General features: G+C 49.0%; 3 protein-coding genes across 4 annotated transcripts in view; all 3 read left to right on the forward strand.

Moving 5' to 3' along the window:
- LOC119446473 (palmitoyltransferase ZDHHC8) overlaps window positions 1–4,687 on the forward strand; it is a 34,503-nt gene extending 29,816 nt beyond the window's left edge. For both annotated transcript variants that reach the window (XM_037710907.2, XM_037710908.2), the window contains one exon: window positions 1,895–4,687. In XM_037710907.2, coding sequence (XP_037566835.1) covers window positions 1,895–2,704 — 810 coding nt within the window. In that variant the 3' untranslated portion in view covers window positions 2,705–4,687. The remainder of the gene's footprint in view (window positions 1–1,894) is intronic.
- Window positions 4,688–4,804: 117 nt separating this feature from the next.
- Window positions 4,805–17,496, forward strand: LOC125944130 (uncharacterized). The gene is made up of 2 exons (XM_049664175.1): window positions 4,805–6,483; window positions 17,278–17,496. The coding sequence occupies exons 1-2, from the start codon at window positions 5,926–5,928 to the stop codon at window positions 17,494–17,496; spliced, it is 777 nt and encodes a 258-aa protein (XP_049520132.1). The 5' UTR covers window positions 4,805–5,925.
- Window positions 17,401–19,834, forward strand: LOC119446474 (uncharacterized). The gene is made up of 2 exons (XM_037710909.2): window positions 17,401–18,238; window positions 18,890–19,834. The coding sequence occupies exons 1-2, from the start codon at window positions 17,621–17,623 to the stop codon at window positions 19,232–19,234; spliced, it is 963 nt and encodes a 320-aa protein (XP_037566837.1). The 5' UTR covers window positions 17,401–17,620; the 3' UTR covers window positions 19,235–19,834.
- The last annotated feature ends 4,815 nt before the right edge of the window (window positions 19,835–24,649 follow it).

The raw sequence follows: 24,649 nt of genomic DNA on the forward strand, positions 1-24,649 counted from the left end.
TGTATGTGCATGGCTGGTGGCTGCATGGCCAATGATGCATTCTGTCGTATGTTAACACAAGACGATCCTTTTTTGCTTTCTTTTTCAATAGATATTAGTGTGTTTTAATTTCCACCTTGGATCTGTATCAATACTTGTATATGATTTAACCCTCGTCATTTCTTAAGCTGGGTGTTATAGTGTTGTTTAGTGTGAGGTGTACATTGATCAATGATCCCTGTGAGCTTGTTGCAGTTACCATGTTAGAGATTACATCTACAGGCAGACATGAGTTAGTTATGGTTAATGTGACCAGTCTCTGCGGTCACTAAGGCGGGACAGAAGGGGTGGGCGGTCGGTCTGAGATAGAAATGAGATTCAACATTTGTTTGAAGTTTTGTTTATGTAAAGGGAAACTCTTTTGCTAGCTATTCAGTAAGCTTACACTTGCGTTTTGGCATTATTTAATGTGCTTCCAACGCTACATGCATGATAAGCAAGATGGCATGAAATTTCGGGACAACTTGGGGTCCAGAGAGGCCACTGCAGGACACAACACCGTCCCACACGTAAACCGTGGGACAGCAGGACCATAGCGCTAAAAGCAGGACATGTCCTGCCTAAATTAGGAAATCTGGTCACCTTAGTTATGGTTTGATCCTGCCTACTCACTGCTGTTGTAACTGGGGCTAAAATGATCTTAAAGTGCAAATCAAGAAGCCAAGGATTGAATGGCCAAATAATGTAGCAAAGTGGAGGGAAGTCAGGGTCAAGAACAGCAACCCTGATAGGATCGGTACACTGATGATAAACAAAACAAACACTTAGCAGTTCTGCTGGGGATGGTGTTCTTTTCATTCCTTTGTAGGGGATTTAGTAGCATCAGGACATTGCCGAGCCTGTTAGTCTAGTGAACAGCAAAGCTGCCGTCTGGTGCATGGCATGTGCAGTACAATGCACTCTTAAGAGGAAGCGTTAGCTCAGGGCCAACTCCAATGCCGCCTATTCATATACATGTAAAATGCAGCTTCAATGAGGCAATCTCTTAACTGATTTGAATGAAATTTGTTGCATTTGAGATAGAAAGTTAAAATCTAGTGACTGTAGAAAGCAGGATTTTGATTTAGGTCCTGGATTTTTTTAAATAATTTTTTTAGAAAATGGCATGTTTCAAAAAAATATAAGCACGAATTTTACAAATCTGTAGCTCTGCACCAAAAACAGATATTGCAGTTCTGTAAACTGCATCTGTTAGAGCATCAAAAGCGGTCAAAATTGATGTACATTGTGTATCGCTCTTGCTCTCAAATACACCACTAATATGTGAGTAGGACTTTTGCGAGATTTTCATAAACATTATAATTAATTCATGTAAGGTACAAGTTATACTATCAAATTTGTCCACTTTAAGTGTACTATTAGGTGTGGTTTACGGAATTGTGATATCGTTTTTCATTGCAGAGTTGGAGTTGTACACTTGATAGTTTCGTTTTCTGAAATTCTGCAATTTTCAACTGTTTTTATTTTTAAAAAATCACTGGCATAAATAAAAATTCGCTTCCAGCAGTCACTAGGTTTGATCTTTTGCTTTTAAATGTAACAAGCCTCATCAAATTTGGTACAGTGGTTGCTCGGAAAAACTATTTCTCTGTTCCGATGTATTTAGAAAGGAGCCTTCAAGCTAAAGCTTCCTCTTAAAGGGAACATGAGTTAGTAGTCTGAGATCTATTACAGCCTGAGGTACAGCATGAACACCTGCATACTATTTTTGTCGTTGTTTGATTAGATCTCTGCCTAATGTTCCATGCTATCCATTTATTTTCCTTATAAAGTTAACGTGTTGCAGTTAAGAACAGTTACAGTGATCCATAATGTAATTTCGTCCTGTTCCTCCCTCCCCCCATTTTGCCCACAGATGTCGCAGGGCCTGGTCGAGCCTTCCGACATTGACGCGTTCGAGGCGACGCAGTCGCGGGACTGCGAACCCTCGCCACCGCAGCCACTGCACCACGGCTCCAAGACCAACTTCTTCAGCCCAACAGGCAGCGGCTTCCTGCCGGGTGACGCCGCGGCCCGGCAGCACCCAGTGCCCCCCAGTAGCCTCGGCGGCGCCCCTTCCAACAGCATCCCGCTGCAGCCCCTGCGCTGGCCGCAGAGCCCGTGCCGCACTCCTCCGCGCAGCCTGACCAGTCCGACGGTCGGCTCGCCGCTACGCCGTCCGCCGCTGCCATCACCGGGAGCGGCACCACGCCGGCTGGTCGGCGGCGGTGCGAGCCCGTCAGGCCGGCGCTTCGCCTCCGAGAGCGAACTGGACCAGGCGAACGGCAACTACCCACCCTGTGCGCCGCCAGCGCCGACGGACCTCTCCGCGAATCGGACACTGCTGGGATGGGAGTCGAGGCAACCACCGCCCCGGCCCGGATCGCGTGGCGATGTCAGGGCGACGCCGACGCCCGGAGGCAGTAGTGTGTCGGCGCGGCGGTTGAGCGGCGGCGGCACCCCGCCTCAGGGGGCAGGCAGCAAAGGATCGGTGCTCGAAGGAACCCACTATCCGGGGCGCGCCGCCCCGCGCCGGCCCATGTCATTCGTGAAAGCGCTGGAGATGACGGACTCCCTTGAGAAGGGCTCGTCGGGGGCGCGGCCGCAGCGCAACGCTGACGGCACGGTGCCTGCATCGGGCGAGCGTCGCTCGGTATACGACATGAACTATGAGATTTCGGTCTAGCCGGCTGGTGTTGTATGTCTCGCGTTGCCTGCCGTAGTCGTGAGCGCAGGCGGAGTGTTTGTAAGAGCTTGCGGCTCTCTCGAGGCCTTCGCTGCCATCAGGGTACCGCAGATAGGGTGGAGGAAGCAAAGTCCTTTGGTGTGCTGGCTATTGTGCTGAATGTTCGTTTTGGGGGCACCTGCTGTGTTCGGTTTCCCAGCCTGTGTGGCATGTTCACAAAGCACTCTCTTGCCATCAGCAGGGTTGTTACTGTAGACTCTCAAGCACATTGCCAAGCACACGAGGATGGCATTTCCAGTGTCGAAAGGCGGGCGGCATGAACTGCCAGAGTTCGGCCCCCCTCACAAGCAAAGGTTTTGCGCGGGGTACTGGGTCCCACTGTGATGCTGGTCAGCTCTGGTGCCCTCTGCTGCATGGAAACACGGGGCTGTTATGTACATTAAGTGCAGCTGTGGATACACTCTTGTTTTGTTGGTTGGTATAGTCTGTGTTTGTTGTTCGCTGTGTTTGCCGAGGCACATCTGCGGAGAGAGTCAGCATTTGTGTGCCATGTCCCCTGCGTTCTCATTGCCGTAGTAGCACTTGCCCACGCTCCCCTGCTTTGTCTTGTGTAACTTTGAAAATGAATTCCCCCTTTGCTGTAATATTTTCTTCTGCCAATTAGGGTTGTTATTTATTAACATAGAGACTTCCTGTGTCTCGAATGCTGAGCAGCAGAACAAGCCACCTCTGTCCTTAGCCTTTTTTTTTTCCCGTGGGTTCGAAACATACAGCTACGCTAAGCTAGTGTACAGCTGACATGTTTTGAAAGGAACAAGCTGGTTTACTTGTTGGATGGACGGTTTTTGCTATGCTTGTGTGGGTCACTTTTGAATGCTCACTCACTTCTCTACGGCTGTATTTAAAAGTGTGATTTTGTACATAGGTGTGAAATATGTCACGGGTCTTACAGAGACCTCCCTGATGCACCACCAACCTGAACAGCAGTGTTTTGGCTCAACCCTGCCATTTTTCCCATTCATTTTGTTTTTCTGTCTCTCTCTCTCTATTCTTTGGTTGATTAGATAAGTTGTGTGACAAAAAAAGAGGCTTAGGTGTTCTTTGCCAGGCCTGTGGTCTAGTATTATTGTTCATTTGTCAAAGTGCCAATTCGAAGAGCAGTAGGAAATATGTTGGTTGCACTGTAAGCGTGCGAGGATAATGTTCAGCATAAGTAGCATACGGTCTGGGCCCAAGTAATGTTCATTCTGTCTGTTTTTCCAGTTTTCTTTTACACACTGTTGATGCGTTTTCTTTTCCTGTAAATGTTTTGATTATTGTGCAGTTTATTTTAACAGTTAGTCTGTCTTTCTAATGTTATTTCTTTTGTTCGTTGCACGAGGCAGTTGTGTACGCGTGAGAGAAATGTATGCATCATCATCACACACAGTGAGTTTTGTTGTAATTGAAACACTCATACTTAAAGAACCTAGATTTACATACCAGCAGAGGGAGAGAGAGAGAGAGAGAGCCCTTGCTGGCAGAGTCCTTTTTTGACCCCCCCCTCTTTTTTTATATAATGTGTGTTTGTGCATGCTGACTGACTGTCTGCTGCTGACATTTTAAAGTTGAAAATATAGCGTAATTTTTATCTTGTTTGTTGAATAAATGGGTTCAGTTGGCTGATGCGAAACTTTGCGAGCATGTGTTTTGCAGAGGCGAGAATCTTACCTGTGGTGGCTCAAGTGATTATTAGGGCTAGTTTCAAACTGGACAGCAGGGATGCGGGTGGCGTCCACGGCCCATGTACATAGGCAGTTCCAAGCAGAGCATTTGTCAAAGATTCACACCTTGTTTTTAGCTCGTGCACATTTAACAATCGTATTTTCAGTCAGATGCTTTGAAGACAAAAAAAAAAAGGTATAGTATTATGGACTGGATTTGTGATTTGACTGCTGCAGTGCAATTAAAAATGGCTTTGAAATAAAGCTTGCAAGAAAAGCTTTTCTTTTTCTTCTCTTTTTGCATGTGTGCATTAAGCATAGGCAAACATGGTGCCATTCAAGCATTGCACAGATGACCATGGTTGAGTGGATATAGTTTTTGAGCACTGAAATTGGTAAATGGTTTAGTCTGCACCTCATCACTTTGTTCAGAGGCAGTGCTGTTTTTGCTATTTTCAGTGCGTTTCTTTCATAGGCTAAATCTGGCAAAATGTTATCCCTGCACACTTCGTCTTAGCAGTACTGTTGAGTGATGTCAGTGTAGCGTTCCTGGCTAATCATAAAATAGCATTAATGTTTCATGTGCAGAGTTCTGTAGCCCCTGTCTCTGTATTTTTCATTAGGCAGTCTTCCCATTTCTGTGAAATCTCTAATGAGCTGCAGACAATTTGATACTCAATTCATCTAGACCTATGTGTCGTCCCAGACGGCCCAATGCAACCTTGAGGTACGTTTCGAAATCACTGAGATTGCGTGAAAATACCGGACACAGCAGCAACATGGCAATGTACTACACGTAGTTCCATCTTCATCTCTGTGTTTAAGCAATGAAATGCAGTTTTTACCATAGCATGATGGAGATGGTTATTTTATTATTTTTTTTTCATGTACATGGAGACGCAGTGTTTGGCATCTAACCGTGGCATTTAAATTTCAAAAATTGTTTTTCAAGTTCATAACATAACAGTACACAATAAAAAGCACCTTGAAGACATTATAGCCCATAGTTGTGTTCGGGTCTCGGGAGGATATAGCCCCTTACAGGAGCCATATACAGAGAGCAGCTGCACTTTGTGTACCTTCTGGTGGCAATGTCCAACCAGTTCGAGCCCAGTTTAGTGTACTTGATTCTGATACGCCATATTACCATAGAATAAAGAACCAACTGTTATGTGTTTGGCTAGGTCTTCGTCTTGTTATGGCTGGGTCTTCATCTTGTTATCTAAAATACGCTGCACTAATTGGGAGTTGTTTCCAGCAATGCTCACTTAACATGTAAGCGTTATTACACCATGTTGTTGTTAGCGAACCGTGCATCTTCCTCGGTGTTTACCAGAAACGTTCCCTCAGCACGCGCGTCAGCATGTTGCCTTCGCAACATGGCGGTTTGCATCCAGCGCTGCCGCGGCAGCAAGAAACGACAGCCCGCAACATCTCTCAGGGCGGTGAGACCAATTAACGCACGTAAGCAAGCGCCAGTCATCGCGGCACGTACCCGCAAGCCGAGAGGGTGCCGACATGTCGACAAGAGTACGTGCCGTTCGCGTGGTCTCCGCAACCGACGAACCGGAGCAGCTGCCCATGCCGGCGCAGGCAGCGGAGCTCGTTGAAGTCGAGGTGCTCCCCGCCGAACCGTGCACCTCCCACCGGCAATCGCCGTCGCTGCCGCGGCTTCCTTCCCGCTTCTGCTTTCCAAAGTCCAGCGCGAGCCAATGCTCGGTGACGAACATCTACTGCCACATGCCCGAGACTCGGCATATCGCGGCAGCCGGAAGCGGTAGTCAAGCCTCGCTGCCGGGGACGCGACTGGACTGGAAGCTCCAGCCGGACGGACGCCTCGAAGTGCGTGTCGGCCCGGCGCTAACTGAGGAGGAGGAAGCCAAGCAAGCTAAGGATAAGGACGCGACCAAGAAGGCTGACATTGAAGAGAAAAAGGACGGCTCGCCGGCAGCCGCGACGCCCGAAGCGCCTGCCGGCGCTTCGACCTCGGCGCAGCCATCGGGAGGAGGTGGAAGCAAAGCGGAGTCCATCAAGCCCGACAGGACTTGGTCGTTCAAACTCGGACCTCGCGCGCCGGTAAGCTTCGAGGTGACGTTAGGTGCGAAGACTGCACTTCCGACGCGGCAGGCCAGCGCCTTTTCGGTGCGGATCCTCGACGTGCCGGTCGCGGGACCTGTCGGCAGGGTGTCTCCCAGACGTCCGTCGCTACCGGCGTACATCGTGAGGCGCCGTAGCAGCGTGCCGGACTGCGTCGGCGAGCAGGAGGAACCGCCGCCTCCGCTGCGACCATGCGTCGAGTGCGTCGAGGAACTCGCGAGACGCTTGGCGGACTCGGGTCCATGTCGAATCAACGTGGTCACGCGGTCCGCCTCGTTCAGCGCGACGGAGAGCGTAGCCCGCGCCGTCGTACACGATTCTGGCATTCTCGCTGGCTCTGAGCTGGAGGACATCTGAGGGTGTCGCAGAACGGCCGCGTCTGATTCCTCTTAAATTGTTGTGCATTGTATACTCGAGGAGAAAGCGGGAGCCTCACAAGTACCGCGCTACTTCTTCGTGCACGCGCACTGCATTTACAGACTTAAAAAAAAAAAAAATGGTGTGCTGGCGACACCTCTATGTAAAAATTTCTACTTTTCCCATCTTTTAACTCCATATTCCAGAACTCTTGCACTCCGTGATTAAGTAAGTTTACATTGCTTGTGCATTATATGGGTGATATACCATGCGTCCCGCCTAACTTACGCCAATATTAAAAAAAAAAAATGCAAGTGCCACGTAGCTGGGACCGAACCAAGGTAATCATTAGTTTGCCGTCGCTCAGACCAAGTCAGGCTATTTTTTTTTTTTTTTTGCATTTCGCCTAAATTCGTTATTATTAATTCATCAACTTCTTCAAATATTAGAGCAAAAGTGCCAATGAGAATATTGTAGGCCATCCTGAAAAATTCCCGATCCAGCTGAATACGTACTCCATGAAAGTTTTTTCCGAGCCTGGAAAGAAAGTATACGCGAAACACAATATCGCACGGCACTTCTCGCGGGCTTTCGCAGGCTGTTCTGACCAGCTGCCACTTGCATATCTTCATATTTTGGCGCAAGTTACATCGGACAAATGGTATAGTCCTATACAAAGCAAGTTTGCACCTTTGGAGCTTATCTTGTTGTCAAACAATAATCTATCTCACATGCCTTTGCTTTCTGTAACGCTGCACACCCGGTACTTTCAGGTCACGAGCGTCACGCGCGTTATCAGCGTGACATAGCATAACTGACAGCAAAGTAGCGAGCGCAGAGTTCGCGAAAAAGGAAACGCAAATGTGAAAGGTGGCGATTGTATGGGGGCAAGATACTCCCCAAATGGTGTAAACTTTTTAGAGTAAGTTGGTAAACGAGAACACTCAAACGGGAGTCTAACAAGGGGAAAGCAATTACTCCTGCGAAAGGGAGTTAGTTCCCAGCTATCTCCTTGTACATAAGCGTATATGCACATTAGCGACTCTGCTCTCCAAAATAACGCGCTTTGCGCGTTATTTCGGTTCGGTTGAGCAGCCGACAGCAAACGTGAGACTTAATGGGAGGAGGGGAGTGGGGGTATGGCAACGTAGCCTTGTAATCAATCCCTCTAATGGTCGTTATGGGCAAAACTAATTTCTCCAGGGAAACCTGAGATGTTGGAAGCAAGGAAGTTGAAAAAAAAAATCTGGTGTGGCAATGCTGCTTTGAAAGTGAAGCCAGGCCGCCGCCATTTTACTCAGGGCATGCAGAGACATCAGGGAATAGTGGAATATAGGAAACGCCTGCTTTTCGCCTCCTTCATGTTTCAGATGGCTATTTTCGCTGTGAAGATCCTGTTAAATGTACACCTTTGTTTCACAGCTTTCAGGAGCAAAGCTGAATGTCGTGGTGCATTTTTTAGCTAGAAACAACGACCTTTTATTTTACATTTACCCTAGCGTTTATATTCGCACAACAAACGCACTTGAGGTGTGCGCGGACTGCAGCCTGCGCGGCACTATTTCAGAGGTGAAGTCAGGGCAAGCGCTGGCTTCACCCCTGCTGGTAAACATTAGCGGGTGCCGCCACTCCAGAAGTTTTTTTTTTTTTTTTTTTTTTCAACCTCCTTGGTTGGAAGTCTGGCAGTGATGTTATTGATGCTTCGATGGAGTCTCTATGTGTTGAAAACTTCCGATATTAACGCGATAGCATTTAGGGCCCCGTTTCGCAGAAAATCTGGCGTTGGCATTGGCGCCCGCGGCCGAGAAATTCATCCCCAACCAGGTTTAGGTATGCCACACCATTCTATCATTAATGTTGCTCATAACTTGTCTTGCATTCTTGGCAAAGCTATTCCTCGGAATTTTAAGAATGACAATCCACAAACAAATGTCATGAAACAAAACGCCCACAGCGCATGCCTTTTGTGTTACTAAATCTTCTCAGATTGAAATATTAAATGTGTGAAACAAATACGGAAACCTGAAAATTATGTAATTTCTTTGGCGCGGTTGTGCACTATCTCCGGGATCGGTCCACGCAAGAGGCCGCGTTTCCACCAGAAAGCTCGCCTACGTGCATAGCGTTCGCCGCCACTGTTTGTCAGTAGAGAGGTTTAGCTTGTCCAGTAATAGGGTAAACGCAAGCGGACCTGGCGTTGGAGCGTTTTGCCGGAACCGTAAACGTGAGCGGCCTGTATGGTGCTATCACCTGGTGGCGCAGAAATCAAACAGACAAAAAACAGCTAATATTGCAGTAACTAAGTGTATTCTACTTCGCTGCTGGTGTAAATGTTCGACAGTGGCGTAATCGTGTTGCCGCCGAAAATTTACACCAGCAGAGAAGTAGAATACACATGGTTACTGCAACATTAACAGTTTTTTGTCTGTTTGATTTCTGCGCCACCAGGTGATAGCACCATACAGGCCGCTCACGTTTACGGTTCCGGCAAAACGCCCCAACGCCCGGTCCGCCCGCGCTTACCCGATTACCGGACAAGCTAAACCTCTCTAGTAACCATTACGGTTGCATAAGCTGCAGTCATCGGGAACCATGAGTAGCAGTCAGGGATCTTTGAATGCTATCGTTAAAAGCGAAGCTTAAGCGTCCTCCCAATTATCTTATCGCCGTGATGCAAGCCAATACTGAGGGAGTAGAAATTACAGGTCCATTCAGAGATGATCGCGCTAACGAATCAGCCATGTCGGTCGTTTAAATATAACTCGCTATAACTCGCTGTGACACGGTACCAGTGTTGTACACGTTCCTGAAAAACGGGAACGAAAGCTCGTTCCTCGTTCCTTCCCAATATTTAAACGAGTTCCCGTTGCAAGTTCCTTTAATGCGAAGGAACGCGCTCCAGTTCGAACATTGAAACGTGTCGTTACGTTAACGTTACATTTGACTGTTTAAATATATAATTTCGGATAATCCTGAGGCGAAATAAAGTGAGCAATTTAAAACTCTAGTCGAACTACGTATACTTTATAAGAATTTGAACATCGCCGGCAGCAGATTATCCGGAGATAAACAAAAATCCAAAGAAACACTCTTAAACGAATTTGTTCAGGGAGTACAGGACATACTCCAGGCATGTATAACTGCAACTTTGATGCTCGTCTATTACAAGTGCAACACATATGGCATCTTCCACTTCGGTCTTCAAATGCACAGTCAGGATACTGCGCTTCAGATGTGCAAATAGAAAGTTACTCACATGCATAAAAAAATTAAATTTCTTGCACAAGAAACCGCGTCGAAAGGAACAATACATACGTTTAATGAATGCTGATTCAATATTGCAGTATGAGCGGAAGAAAAATGTCCACTATACATATTCGCTAACTTAGTAAAATCCCTTGTTTGAACTCAGCAAGAGTTGCATCTCGATGTTGGTGTCCGACAGACGAACCCGTTTCTTCGTCAGCACTTCGTTGGAAATGTTGAACAGCCGTTCCGCCGAAGCGCTTGAGGGTACTGCCGTGCTGTACTTGAGGAAAAGTTGGCTCAGTCCCCCAAAGTTCTTCATCTGTGACAGCGGGTTGACTGGTACCAGGAGGTACCGCGAGAGCTCATCCTGTTCCTCGGCTGGAAGGGTTTGGTGCCCGAACGAGAATAAATCTTCGCGCGCGGACGAGGTGGCAACGTATGCGCTGGCTGGTTTGGTCTCTGCAGCCAACTCTATATTTATCTTGATGGTCTACAGGAGGGAGAGTCACGTGATCACGTGACAATCTTGAAACCTAGTCATAAAAAATATAGCGGAGAACTCACGAAAAAAAATGCGCCATGGTCACGTGACAGGGAGGAGAAGGAGGAATAAACGTTTAATTTCGAAACAGTATCCCGGGTGGGATACTGTAAATGGGAGAGGTCTCCTCATTCCAGGAACCCTCTGGCCTTCACTGCCTCCTTGGCCCTGGCGACGAAGCGAAGTGGTAGTTCTTTGCGCCTCACGCGGTCGCCCATCCGCCCTGCATGATGTGCTGCGTACGTGCGTGCGTCTGTTCAATGCCGTGGAACGTTTACAGAAGGAACGTCGTTCCCTCTGCCGTTCCTTCGTAAGCCTAATGAGTTACTGTTACAGTTTCCACCGATCCTTAATGGAACGGTGGCGTTCCTCCCAAAAGGAACTAGTTCCAGGAATGCCGTTCCGTACAACACTGCACGGTACGCATAGTAATACGACTTAAGTGAAACGAAACTAATGATAGGAAGTTTAGTAACACTTTTAATACCTGTGAATCTGATGAGGCACAGTAAGCGAAAAGCAAACAAAGAGAATCTTCCCGTAACAATAGTAACAACAGTGACAGCATTAAATGGAGCTTGTGCAACGCGAGAACCATCGCCTAGAGAGCTCAACCTCAAAAACAGGAGTGAAATTTGAAAGTTCCTCACCAGGTTTGGCCATTTTAAACAGACAAGCGCAGCGAATACTTCACGCGCTTACGATCGTGTCTGCAAAATATGTATATCATGTCAAATTACAAACCAAACGGGTCTGCGTGTCCTCGTCCTCCCTCTCAAGGAAGCTGCGCTCCCAGCCAGAGAATCGAGGTAACGTGCACAAGCGCCGTTACGTAGATCTAGCAAAGTCGATCACCATGCCACGTCATTTCGGTAAATCGTGCAATGCGGAACGCCGCCACCGGGAATGTCCCGCGCAGGGAAAAAAGGAAGGGGAAAAAAGAGGCCGGACTTTGTCACGTGATTCCAACGCAGTCCCTTGGCTCCGTCCGGTATGGGAGGAAGAGGGCAAGGAACGTCGCTTGCGGACGCTACAGTTACTTTATAGGGTCCCTTTAGGGACTTCCTAAAGGGAGCACTCGAAGCAAAGGAACAGAGTGCTTCTGTTGGTGGTATGGTAACAGGGCATTCAATTTCTCCCACCTCCTCCAATAATAAGCCGATGTGAAAAATTAATTCGGTAATACGATTTGACCGTAATACTGCCATTGATGGTGTGATAAACTTGATCTCCAATATCGGTAATAAGAACCGGGTTCAAAAGTTATTATGGCCTTGAGTGGGCTTCGGGTTTGAGGTGGTTAAATAAAACGCCCAGGCAATCGGCGGCGAATTCATAGGGAGGTTTCCTTTTTGTGGTCCGTCGCTGTACAGTCGGGTCACCTTAGATTGTGGCCGTACGGTACAAATTTCACGCTTTGAAATAATGAGGTGTCGATACCCTTGCTAATGTGTTAAAGATAGGTTTAAGGAATCTAGCACAATTGCGCGCCTTTCTAACCTATACAGGACCAGTTATTATAGAAGCTGATGCCGGAAGCACGAAGATAACAGGGCTGCTAATGGGTGTGCTCTCGAGAGCCAACTACCATTTCATTTATAAACAAGCCTTTATGGCGAGACACCTGGACTAATGTAATTTAGCTTAACCGATACTTCACTAATACCTCACTAGCGAATGAAGTGATTGTAAAATGTGAGATCATCTGATTGCAGTGATTGGTTGGTTGTTTTGCCTTTATAGTTGGATGAGTTAGTAAAATAATTAATCAGATTTAAAAAGCGACACTAATGAGAAATTTTTAATAAATAAACAGAAAAGTAAAAAAAGACCAATGTTTAAGAATTAGGCTAGGAAATCGTCCTGGTTCAGTTAGAAGCTTCTCAACAGCTGCACAGACATACCTATGACAATGTCCTAGAGAGGAGTCTCCCAAAGACATCATGATGATGAAGATGATGATGCCTTATATAACGGTACAACTGTGGTAATATGACAAAAAAGGAAAATAAATGAGTAAGCGAAGATTTGGAACGGCAAGGCTGTTGTTGTTATCCTCAGACATCGTGGTTCACATCCACTATGGGTGATTGGCCAAGACTCGGGTGAATAAGGCTTAATGAAAGTCGATAATTGATCAAAATGAAAAATGAATGACATAGCTTGAATTCAAATTTACTAAAGATGAGGATGATAGAGGCAGCAGGTTTAACCAGGAAGTCGCTTGGAACCAATAATACATTTCTTGACTGCGACGCAAAGGTCTCAGTGACTGCACATGAGAGTTGGAGCTCCGAATGAAATTTTCAGATCCAGGCGAAAGGGAACTTCGAAGATCCTTTTTCTCGGTATAGTGAAGGCGGCGGCACGACACAAAAAAAAAAAAGAAAAAAAGAGGAGGACGCTTACGCCAAGCTTACACCAATCCCCTTAAAGTCGGCTTCATTTTTAAACACAAGTGCATTGCTGGGAAGACATTTTCCCAGGGGCAAGGTAAGCCTTATTATATCAAAATATGAAGGCCCTAGGCCCCCTTTTTCTTATTTTATTAATTGTTTGCTGTTGCCCCGAGGCGCGCGCGTGTCCAAAACGCATTACGCAGGCTAAGTCCCAGTTTGACCTTGGCTGAACTTGAAGGTCAGATTTACGGAACCAGGCGTTTTAGGCTTTGTACCTGGAGTAGTAGGGTGCGAACGCTCTTGCAGACGCTACATTGATTAAAGCCTTAACATTGATTTCGACGGTGCGATGCCTGGTGTGCCACGGGAAAGCGCATATTATACACATGCAAAGAAGAGACGCACAGCGAGCTCCGCAGCGTCGAAGCACCAGCGCAAAGGGCGCGAACGCGGCGATTCTCTTCTCCACCTCCAAGCGCCTTCTGCCTCCAGCGCTCCCTTCCCTCGCGGCAACAAACATAATTTCGCTGATTTGACAGACGGGTCATCTACGCTTTTCATCTAATGTTTCTTCCTCATTAGAAAAAAAAATTGGAGGACGCTATATAGCCTGAAAGATATCCCAGTGCGGACTGCCCTGCCTGTGGACTAACGGCAACATTGAACCTTGTGTTGTGGTAGTGTGAAGCCATCGACTCCGCCTTCAGCGAGGGTAGAAGGGCTGCGCTTCTGGGCAGCCTCGAACTCAACGACCAAACCCTGGCCGTCCAGAGTGGCCGCGATCGGGCCGTCAAGCTCGGCTTGGCGGTCCCTACGTGGGACTAGCCGGGTGACACGGGGTCTCCCCTGCGTCTTCTCTGGACCTAAATAAAGTTATTTCACTCACTCAGGCTTAAGCTTCGCTTTTAAGAGTGGAACGCGATGAGAGAGAGAATAACTTTATTGAGAATGCCTGCAGAGTCGATTAGGCTCCCTCCACGCAGGGAGGACGACCTTTCATCGCGACGCGGCCACTACGTCAGTCTCGTGCGTTATGCTCCTCGAGGTCTTGCTCCCTCGCTACTTCCGCGGGTCCGAGAGGGCCGCCGCCCCCTTCCTGGGGGTGCCGCCCCCCTTATCCTCGGTTTCGCTAGGTTGCTGCCTTCCTAGAGCTGCCGAGACCTGCTGGACGGCCTTGAGTTGTGTCTCTTGATCGTAGATCCTCGCAGCAGCCTCTAGCTGCGGCGGGATCGTCGTCTTCTCACTGGCTTCTCTCGGATTTATACCACAGTCCCAAAGGATGTGAGCCGCGGTAGCTCTCTCCTTCGCACACAGTCTACACACGTCACTCGTGTACACACTCGGACACACGTGCTTAGCTAGCACCGGGGTGAGCAGGGACCCTGTCTGTAATTGTCTGTATAACACTGCCTCCTTCCGGGTAAGCCCCGGGTGAGGTGGGGGCATAGTCTGTCTGTTCAGTCTGTACCATTTCACTATTTCGTTGAAGGTGGTCATCTTGTCCTTGGCACTGTACCGCGACCAACACTCCGAGTCGGCCGTGTTTGCAGCCGCGCGGTTGGTTAGTCCTCGCGCGGCCGCGTTGGCCGTCTCGTTGTGGTTCGCGTTCCCGCGTTCCGACACGTCACTGCCCATGTGGGCCGGAAACCACTTGATCACAGCAGCACTTTTGCGCCCGATGTCTTCGACCTTGCGCAGTATGCGCGCGGCCTCACTGCATACCATACCCTTGGCATAGTTCTTCACTGCCGTTCTAGAGTCACACAGCACTGTAGTGCATCCGGGGTCGGAGACAGCCAAGGCGATAGCCACCTCCTCCGCTTGGTGCGCTTCTCGAGTCCGGACGCTCGCTGCGGTCTTCGTTGCACCCGTAGATGCTCCGACGACCACAGCCGCGTATGCGTCGCTGCTGCCTCGATACTCCACCGCGTCCACGTAGACGGTGCCTTCTTCTCTGGCGTGGAGGTCCACGAGAGCCCTGGCCCTCGCCAACCTCCGCTCCTTGTTGTGCTCGGGGTTGACGTTCTTCGGGATCGGGCAGACCCTGAGCTTTCTATTGATGCTATCCGGTATAGGTACGTTGTTCTGCTGCTTGCCTTCGCTCGGCTCGAGGCCAAGGTCCTGCAGTATCTGTCTTCCGGTTCTCGTTTCAGAGAGACGTTCGAGTTGCGCTGTTCTATGTGCCTCGGCTATTTCGTCCAGCGTGTTGTGGACTCCCAGTGCCATGAATTTTTCGGTGCTCGTGCTCCCGAGGAGACCGAGTGCCGCCTTATACGCCTTGCGTATGGTGGCGTCTATCTTGTTACGTTCACTGGGCCTCCAGTTGTGGAAGGCGGCGACGTACGTTATGTGGCTAACTGCGAAGGATTGAACGAGCCTAGTCAGGCTCTCCTCCTTCATCCCCGCTCTTCTGTTGGACACCCTCTTGATGAGTCTCATTGCCGCGGCCGCTTTGCCCGCGAGCTTGTTCACCGTTTCACCGTTTACTCGATTTCGCTCAATGAGCAGCCCGAGCACTCGAATCTTCTCGACTTCCGGTATTACTTGTCCTCCCGCCGTCTTGATCGTGATCTTGGGATGCTCGTACTTGAATTCCATATTCTTTCTTTTCCTACCCGCTCCTTTCGGTGGAATCACTAGCAGCTCTGACTTGGCCGGAGAGCAGACGAGTCCAGACCCGTCCAGCTGCTCCTCGATGGCGTTGACCGCTTCTTGCAGCGTTGTCTCAATGTGTCCGTCGCTTCCTCCCGGTACCCATAGCGTAACGTCGTCGGCGTAGATGGTGTGCCGGACTCCCGTTACTCTTTCTAGCCGGTTGCCCACCCCGATCATCACGAGGTTGAAGAGTAACGGGGAGATCACCGAGCCCTGCGGGGTTCCGACGCTGCCCAGCTTGGAACGCGATAGCATTCAAAGATCCCTGACTGTTTCTCAAGCTGCAGCTTAAGCAACCGCAATGGTTACCGGGAAACACTGGCGGCGAACGCTATCTATGCACGAAGGCGAGCTTTCTGGTAGAAATGCGGCCAATGCGGCCTCTTGTATGTAGCGATTCCGGAGATATTGCACAGCTGCGCCAAAAAAAAGTGCATAACTTTCAGGTTTCCGTTTTGGTTTCGTGCTTTTAATATTTCAGTCTGAGAAGATGTAACATAAAAGGCATGCGCTGTGGGTGTTTTGTTTCATGACATTTGTTTGTGGATTGTCATTCTCAAAATTCCGAGGAATAGCTTTGCCAAGAATGCAAGACAAGGTATGAGCAACATTAATGATAGAATGGTGAGGCATACCTGAATATATTCGGAGGGCCTGCGTGGTTGGGGGTGATTTTCTCCGTCACCCGCCGACATCGCACGCCGGTTGCCGGCGCCAGATTTTCTGCGACATGGGGTATCGCGTTAAAATGCAAAGGGGGGAATGCCTTAAACCAGGCCTGTGTGTAAATATTCAAAGAGGGTATCCGACAGCATAATTTGGAGAGTGAGTCCGCAACTTCACTCAGAAACAAACCCTTGTGACCATGCATCCAAATTAACCGAATACGTTGCAAATTAGCAGAGACTACGGAAAGGAATAGTCGTAATAGAGGAGAATTTCTAGACGCGCACGGGTAGAGACGGACACACATATAGCCAATCTGTGACTATATCAGCTGTGGTATAATCGAAAAAGTTCATTTACGTAGGACGAGAATTGCTGCTATGAACTCTGCCATGAAAAAAGATATGTATAAAATATAGCAGTCGAAAAGAAAATGGCAAATCGAGTTCGCTACGAAGGATTGCAACGTCCGATTTTTCTTCACACTGTGATGCGTCAATTGCGAAGACGTTTGTCGAAATTGTCGAGAAACTATCTTGGAGTAGTTCAATTAGAGTGCGCTATTGTCCGGAAAAAAAAATATTGTCGAATGTAGTTAAGTCTGCTCAAAAGTAGCCTGGGTCCTATGAAATCTAGGCCAAGGAGCAGGAAAACATGAATGAAGCTGCAATGAAAACTCTGAGGTTCAGTGATACGGTCCTTCTAGCTTAGCTTGCTTGCTCGCTTGCTTGCCTTTAAAAGTGGCTCGTACCCACTATGGGGGATTGGCCAAGAATCGGGTGATTGAAGGAAAACAATTATCGGAGTCTAATCAGGATCACGTTTGAAAATTTTTGAATGACGAAAGGAAATTATTCCTTTTCATTAATTCTAATTAATGGTCACTTCCTCTTCTTCCTCCCCCAGGGGACACGTATCTTGGGACGCTTGCTACGAAATACATTGCCACAGCGTCGTCGTCGTCGTCATCATCATCATGATCATTGTCAACCGCCGCGCGAGGGCTCGTGCTCGCGTTCTACACGGGGACCAGCAGCCGCAGGTCCGTCGTCTCGCCGATGGAGCTCGGCAATGGCAGCCAAAGACCTACGAAGTAGGCAGCTGCCGCGGGCCCTCTCCCGGTGACGTATGTGATCTCTAAATTCTGCTACGTCCGCCTCTGTGTGACGGGAGCGCGCCCGCCCCGACGATAGTGAGGGAACCGCGCTCGGGTTGTCCGCAACGTAGGACTAACAGTAGCAGCTTCATCATGGCCGGCAGGAGCGTTCGCGTCATCACGCTGGGCGACCCCAACGACATGGTCTGCATGGACGGAGGCGTGCGCGTGATCGCGGTCGACCCCTCGGCGCAGCAGCCCCAGATGATGCCCGCTTCCTGCCAGTCTTCGCTCACCAAGGTCTTCTGCGGCCCCGTGGAGACCATCGGCATGCCTGCGTGCCCGAAAATCAAGGGGTCGCGCCTCGACTGGCGCATCACGCCCGAGGGAGGCCTCGAGGTCACCGTGGGCAAACCGCTGACCAAGGAAGAGGAAGAGAAGCGGGAGCGAGACCGCTGCAAGGAGTGCCAGGACGACAATAAAGACAAGGACAAGGACAAGGACAAGGCCGCCGCAAAGCCCGCCGCCGCCTCGGGCTCTGGAACGAAGCTGGCCACTCTGGCCAGCATGAAGAGCAAGCTTTGCGACCCGCTCTCGCTGCTGGCAAACAAGCGGCTGCCAATCTGCTTCGAGACGACGCTCGGCCAGGAGACGGCGCCGGGTCTGACGTCGGTCACCGTCATCAACGAGCAGCCCGGCAATCCGGTGATGGTACAGCCACGGCCCGCGCCTGTGCCGTCTAGCAGAGGGTGTGGCCCTCCCGGTGTGCAGGTGAGTCCACTCTCTGGAGCGCGGGATGGAGCGGGCGCGCTGCAGGTCCCGGAAAACGTAGTCTGATTGAAGACGCTATAGGGCTAAGGGCACTTCTCACGTCCACGAGTCCTGGTGAATTCGTCGTCGCCCCCTGGTCGGGAGCACGGCCTTTCAGTAGCGACCTGAATCATGACCACAACACGTCTATGCTGTCGCCATATGCCACTTTGGCGTGACGTTGTTGCGCGTAGCAGTAATTACTTAAGTCCGAGTCAGCGCACCGCGTTAAGGATAGGCTGATTAGGCTAGACTATAGTTTTCTAATCTACGTACCCGAGAAGGTTAGTAAGTTCCAGGGTTGTCCTTTCTTTTGCCTGGATAGTATTCTTACATAGTGGTGTCCGGCGAGTCCTGCGATTTTATTGCGCCGAATCACATGACTGATTAGCGCTAAAGGCAGGAGTGCAGCATTCAGTAAGATTTACGCACTATATAACGGAACAGGATCGCGCTTAACTGGCAAGTGGGGAAGGGAATGAAACTGCCGTCTGCTGGCTATGTATGATTGTTATCGCTGCAACGTGCACACATCTTGGGTTTTCATCTACTGAATGCAGCAATTCCTAATGTTTTTTTTTCTTTTATTCTCTACGCCCGTTCTCACCGCAGGTCATCTGCAGCAGCGATGGCTACGGCGGCTACCAACAACCCACTGTCACGACCTGCAGCGGTGGCGGTGGCGGCAGCGGCAACTTCACCGGTGTGCGCATCCGGGCTGACTCGTCTTCCTCGATGGGTCGGCGCTGCGAGCAGCTGCTTCCCGAGCCTTGTCCCGCGATGCAGGCGATACGCATCATGGACGACGGCATGGCGAACCGTCGCAGCTCGTCCCGCGTGGTACACATCTTCGAGGACCCGCCCGGACCGTCGCGGTCGACGCGAGGATCGTCGCGCGATCGACAGGTCACCGCACGCGTGGTGCACATCGAGGAAGAGTGTCCCGACTACGGGTGAACTCTCGACGTTTCGCCACCGACTGCCCTTTGCCTCTGACGCCTACAGACAAGGTTTTACCAAGGAGACAAAGGGCTTGGACGCGCTGGCCGGCTGGCGAATCTTATTGGGACAGTAGCGAAATCGTGAGGCTGGCTGTATTATCCGGGGCGCAGATGGCACATCCTGGATTATCTATAAGCAAGATTGACGGCCAAGCTGTGGGAAGCTTGTCCGATACCGTGGCAGCGGTTTCGGCGGGTGACGTCAGGCCCACGTGCGGACACGTCGAAATTCTTCTCTGCCTCCAAAAGCAAGATCTAGACATTCATAGCTGATAGAAAGCGGGAGACGGGACGCTGTGGTCTGGAAGGCTTAGCTGTGTCGGTGATGCGTCCTTCAGGAACTGTTACAAAAGCGTTGGGTTAGCTTATGTGCCACGTCACTGTATTCTCGCTGAAGCGCTTGCAAGAAAAACGCTAACGCCATTGTCGGCAACGAATAGGCGCTTGAAGTCGAAGCCGCGCACAGCTGCGAGCTAATGGACAAATTGTCATGAGGGCTCCCAGGAGGGCGACATGATGGTAATAATAATAAAAAAAAAACATTGGGCATGAGAAAGCGTTTATGTGCTTGACTTAATTGGGAGGGTATAGTACCGGCATTAAAATTTTTTTTTACCTGCAGTATAGTATGCGTGTTGTCTTTCGTCCGTTTCAGGTTCTCTTGATGGCTGCTGCTATACTATATAGGCCAGATGACCTGAAAGTGTATCTTCGGTTTGTCCTTGAATGTCAAGGAATGCACGAGACGCTGCTCTTTATTTTATTTGCCCGAGTACCTGTGTAGTGTGGTCGGAGAGCAGATGTGCCACGTTTCTTTTGCGTCGACACTCGGCCAGAGGACAGTCCGAGAGGACTCCATCATGCTCTGGCTTTTTCGGCCGTGTAGAAAGTGGACGACAGATTACTGCGCATCACTTGCAGCTATCTCGAGGGCTCGGCGGCCTTTCTGTAGCATCTGTCGTAACAGATGTGCCATTCTTAGAGAGATCGCAAGTAAAATTGATCCAGAGCTGCACGCGAGCAAACCGAACGTGGGTTCTGGATCCATCCGCTCTGCAGCGGGTGGTTCCCTCAGTACAGGGCCGCGATTTTGTAGCGATGCCTTCCGCTCGATTATATGCCACTCTTATCATCCACCGTTCACGGCCGGCTGATCGCTTTGATAACGTGGGCGGGGCGTTGCTCTGACCACTGACAAAGCGCGAAAAGTGCGAAATGGGAATATCGTCGGAGAAGTAATCGCCACAAAATCGCGGCCCAGGAGTCCGGCGTCCTTAATTAGCTGCCCTTCTCGCTCTGTCGCCCAGATCGACTTGGTACTGTCAGTAGTCTCCCTTTGTCTTTTTACAGCCTAGCTGTATGTGGCTAGCCGATTCGTCCGTGTGTCGCCTGTTAGCCGAAAACTATCATCATCAGCAGCAAGACCTCGAGCGTCGTCGTCTTCTTCCACAGCTAGCTCGTTGGCGTCCCTCGACGCAACCGCGCGAACGCGCTCGTGCCACTGCTCCCTCGTTCGTCGTCGTCGTCTTCTACATCTGACTGCGTTGCCGCTCATCATTCCAGCGTAGAATTTCCCTTCTCTTCTGTCGTCGTAATGGGGAGGCCGCGTTTACGGGGGTACGAGCCATTGCTTAAGGGGGTATGGGCCATTCATTGTCTTACCGTGAGGCACAGATTTAATTTTGAAGCAATTTAATTTCGAGGAATCGCAAGCGGCCATGCGACAACGGCGCACTGCGGGCATACCGTCAGTGACGTCGTTCTCTCCGTCGCAGCCGAACGTGTGTTTAACCTCATTAAGAAATACAAAGACGTAACCAATAACTGAGAAAGATTTTAATGAAGCGTTGGGATTAAGCCAGTGACGAACACCGGGGCGGCACGTTTCAGCTTTGCTGGTTAACCATCTGTATGGAGTGCTTGGGCGGTGATATTTTAAGAACAATACAGGAATGAAACCGGGTTCCAGCGATGTTGCTGACATAACTGACAATGATATTATCTTCTCTTCCCTGTCACAATGTCGATATCGATAAAATTGTCTTTCCCGATGTATATTTCTTGTTTGGAACGCATTTTTGTATAATTTTTGTATATATTGTATAAATTTTACTAATTTGTATTTTTTTATTTTCTATATTTAGCAATGTTATTTGCGCTATATTATGATCCATACTACGTCCCCCCCCCCCCCCCCCCCCCCCCCCCTTCACGCAATGCCTTGCGGTACTTCGGTCAAGTGTAAATAAAATAAATATTTACTTGAACTTCCGTTCGTCGATAGTGCTGTCTGCGTGGAACACGGACGTATCGTTGAACTCAGGATTCACAGTCTTGTGCAGAGTCTTTGTCTGCTTTGTATCACCCTGGAAAGCAAAAAAAAAAAAAAAAAATGCAACGCTAAGATATTTTCTGCACATATCTATTTCAGCTTGATCGCAGAACCAACGGCCAGGATGTCACTTACGCATTTTTTAAGCTAGGCAGGAGTTGTACCCTGACTAAGGGATCTGAGACGCCGCTGTAGTCTGCGAAATCAGGTCCGTGAGTAAAAAGTGTCAAAGTATGGTCACAGGGTCAAACCGCCATTGTCTTACACTGCCAGTAACGCTGACACAGAAGCACTGATTGCTGGGTGAGTTGCTATTCCATAACTGACGAAGAACAGCGCGATAAACAAGGGCCGATAGAGAAACACGACACGATCGCAGAGTAGCAACTGGGGTTTAGCAACAGAGTAGCAACTGGGCAGAGTGGCAACTGGGGTTCGAAACCGGCGGTCGGTTTCGAACCTGGTCACCTCATTACAGCAACCCGATGCTCTACCCATTCGACCAAGGACTTCCCTGTGACCCAAGTTGGCGAGAAAATGGTTAGAGATAGATAGATAGATAGATAGATAGATAGATAGATAGATAGATAGATAGATAGATAGATAGATAGATAGATAGATAGATAGATAGATAGATAGATAGATAGATAGATAGATAGATAGATAGATAGATAGATAGACCACAAAAATTGGGTGAAGTACCCTAAGAATGCTAACGCATTAATACACAAGTTACATTTATTCACGCATTAGAAAGCTTACATGTGGAGCTTATGTTACAGCTAGCGGGGCTACTGCGGCGCAAGTCTTGCAACCGTGCTTGCTCCCCGCTCGTGGTGGGCCCGCGGTGGTCAAAAGTGGTGCGCGCGAATAGGCATTCCTCTTCCTTGCTTCCCGAGTCTCTTGGCGTCATTCCTGGACCGTACGTGTCGAAAGCGGGGGCGCCATAGCCGATCAAGCGTCAATTTTCTGCAACGAATGCCAGACTTGTAATCCGTCCGACTTCCGATTAGCACAGGTCTCAGCTTCATGGATTCTATGGCTGTCTGAGCTCTCGCAAACGGGACCACTCTCGCTCGGATCGACGGCAAACGTTCTGCCGAGCTAAGCCGCTCTGAACGCTGAGCGAGAGGCTAATTTAGCTCCGATCGCGTCTTGCGCGGCTAGAGTTACTGTATATGCTCCCCTTGGGGGAGCAGAGTTGCGCATCTGATTGAACTCACTGCTCGCGCCCCTATTCGCCAAATCTGATCACATGCGCAAAAAGCATACTTTCGAAGGAAAGCCAACTTCACGGCTGTGCCTGCACCATATAATTTCTAAGGCCTGAACTGCCGCCCGCCGCGCCACCTGGTCTTCGCGGAATGAAGGAGCAAGCACACTCGGCAGCTGAGCCGCGCCGTATCCTGCATTCAAGTGGAGTGGTTTTTCTGCTGGACACGGATGCGCCGGCGGGCAAGATGGCGGACCTATGCGCAACTATGCTCCCGTAGGGAGCATAGTTGCAGCGATATGCTCCCTACGGGAGTCGTAGGGAGCATATACAGTAACTCTATAGGCGCGGCGTGACATGGCGCCATCTGCCGACGCGACCCATGATGATCGAGTAACGGCGTCTTTGCTCTACACAATGATACCAAAGTAAGCCACGTGGTATAGTACGGCTGCAAAGACATGAGCGATAACATTGTCACGTTGCAGTGAGGGTGAAGAACACAGTAGCAAAACTGCGAATCACGAAAGTAACTTTTTACTGGGTGTGCCTGTGCCCACAAAATAGAGTTACGCTTGAAGCACAACGATATAGCGGAGAGCACAATCGACGATCGTCGAAATCTGATCTGCGAATCAGACGCGTCGGCTATTTGTACATGGCTCAACGAACCTTCCCGCGTAATCATTGGTGCTCGCTTAAGTTCTAGAATGTATGTCCGTCGCGCACAGAATTAGATTGCACGAGGCTCGGTGACAAGAGACAACAGATAGAACCATCGATAACATTCGATGAACTTCCGGTACAGAAATGCGCGTCTTGCGCTGAGCGATAACCTTTAACATTTGTTAGCCGCTGAAATTCAGTCACCGCGGATAAAAATAAAGAAGTAAGTGTGTCAATAGTATTACTAGGGAGCTAAGACAAGGCTCCCTATAAGTATTACGTGTTCGTTACATGCGGTTTTAGCAAGCAATTTAATTCCTACGCTTACCATACTAATAGGCGTTTTGCGTCAATACATATGGTAGTTTCAGGCATATTTGCCTTGCTTGTGAAGCTGTTATTTTAACGGATATGAAGGAATCGCAAAAATAAATTTCTGTAAATTTTTACTATAACGATGTTTTTAATGCAAATTAGATATAGAGACGAAATGTCCAGACTATAGCCAGAGCAAGTCCGGGGGCTTTTCAAAATATCGTATGTTAGATGTCTGTATGTATTTGGCTCCATTGCAGTGACGCTTGTGGTAGCTGCTTTTATTTTGTTGGCAAATAACCAACCTCCTTGTTAATATGCGTACAGGCTTATATGCCTATATCATGTCGGATCAGATTCCATACATATTGGCCAGGTTTTCTTGACAGAATGTTTGATATCCCCATAATTTTTGGCAGTGCATCCATGCGGTTTCTTGTAGGCAGATTGCACTTTATTATCTACAAACTGTTGTAGGTTTCCTACGAAACCCGCGACAGTTCCATTGCCATATTGTATAAGTGTTATTAGTAGCCTTGGCGATGTTATTGGCTATCCTTCGCAGCCCTGTTTAATTCAACTGGGGTTGGCTTAGCATGCGGCGTTTGGGTCTTAGGGTCCGACTTGTCCTCCCATGCCTTCCGCATGCGTGGCATTTTCTAATACAGCAAGTCTAACGTTAATATTGCCCATGTATTTGGCCATAATTCCTGCTATGCTTGCATTTATCCTTTCACTAAAGGAATTACTAAGAATTTCTAGTTTGCGATCCGTCTGCTCATGAAGTTACTGTAACTTGTCATTAGGAATCTTTTCGTCTATGTACTGTGGTTGTGGGGGCTTGA

This window comes from Dermacentor silvarum, chromosome 3 (genome assembly GCF_013339745.2).
Source record: "Dermacentor silvarum isolate Dsil-2018 chromosome 3, BIME_Dsil_1.4, whole genome shotgun sequence".
NCBI classification, from domain to species: domain Eukaryota; kingdom Metazoa; phylum Arthropoda; class Arachnida; order Ixodida; family Ixodidae; genus Dermacentor; species Dermacentor silvarum.

What these genes read in the sequence shown, in the direction of transcription:
- LOC125944130 (XM_049664175.1), top strand. Translation starts at nt 5,926, where the DNA reads ATGTCGACAAGAGTACGTGCCGTTCGCGTGGTCTCCGCAACCGACGAA. An exon ending in AACTCGGACCTCGCGCGCCG is followed by an intron (nt 6,484 to 17,277) that starts GTAAGCTTCGAG and finishes TTCCTCCCCCAG; the next exon opens with GGGACACGTATCTTGGGACG.
- LOC119446474 (XM_037710909.2), top strand. Translation starts at nt 17,621, where the DNA reads ATGGCCGGCAGGAGCGTTCGCGTCATCACGCTGGGCGACCCCAACGAC. An exon ending in GTGGCCCTCCCGGTGTGCAG is followed by an intron (nt 18,239 to 18,889) that starts GTGAGTCCACTC and finishes TTCTCACCGCAG; the next exon opens with GTCATCTGCAGCAGCGATGG.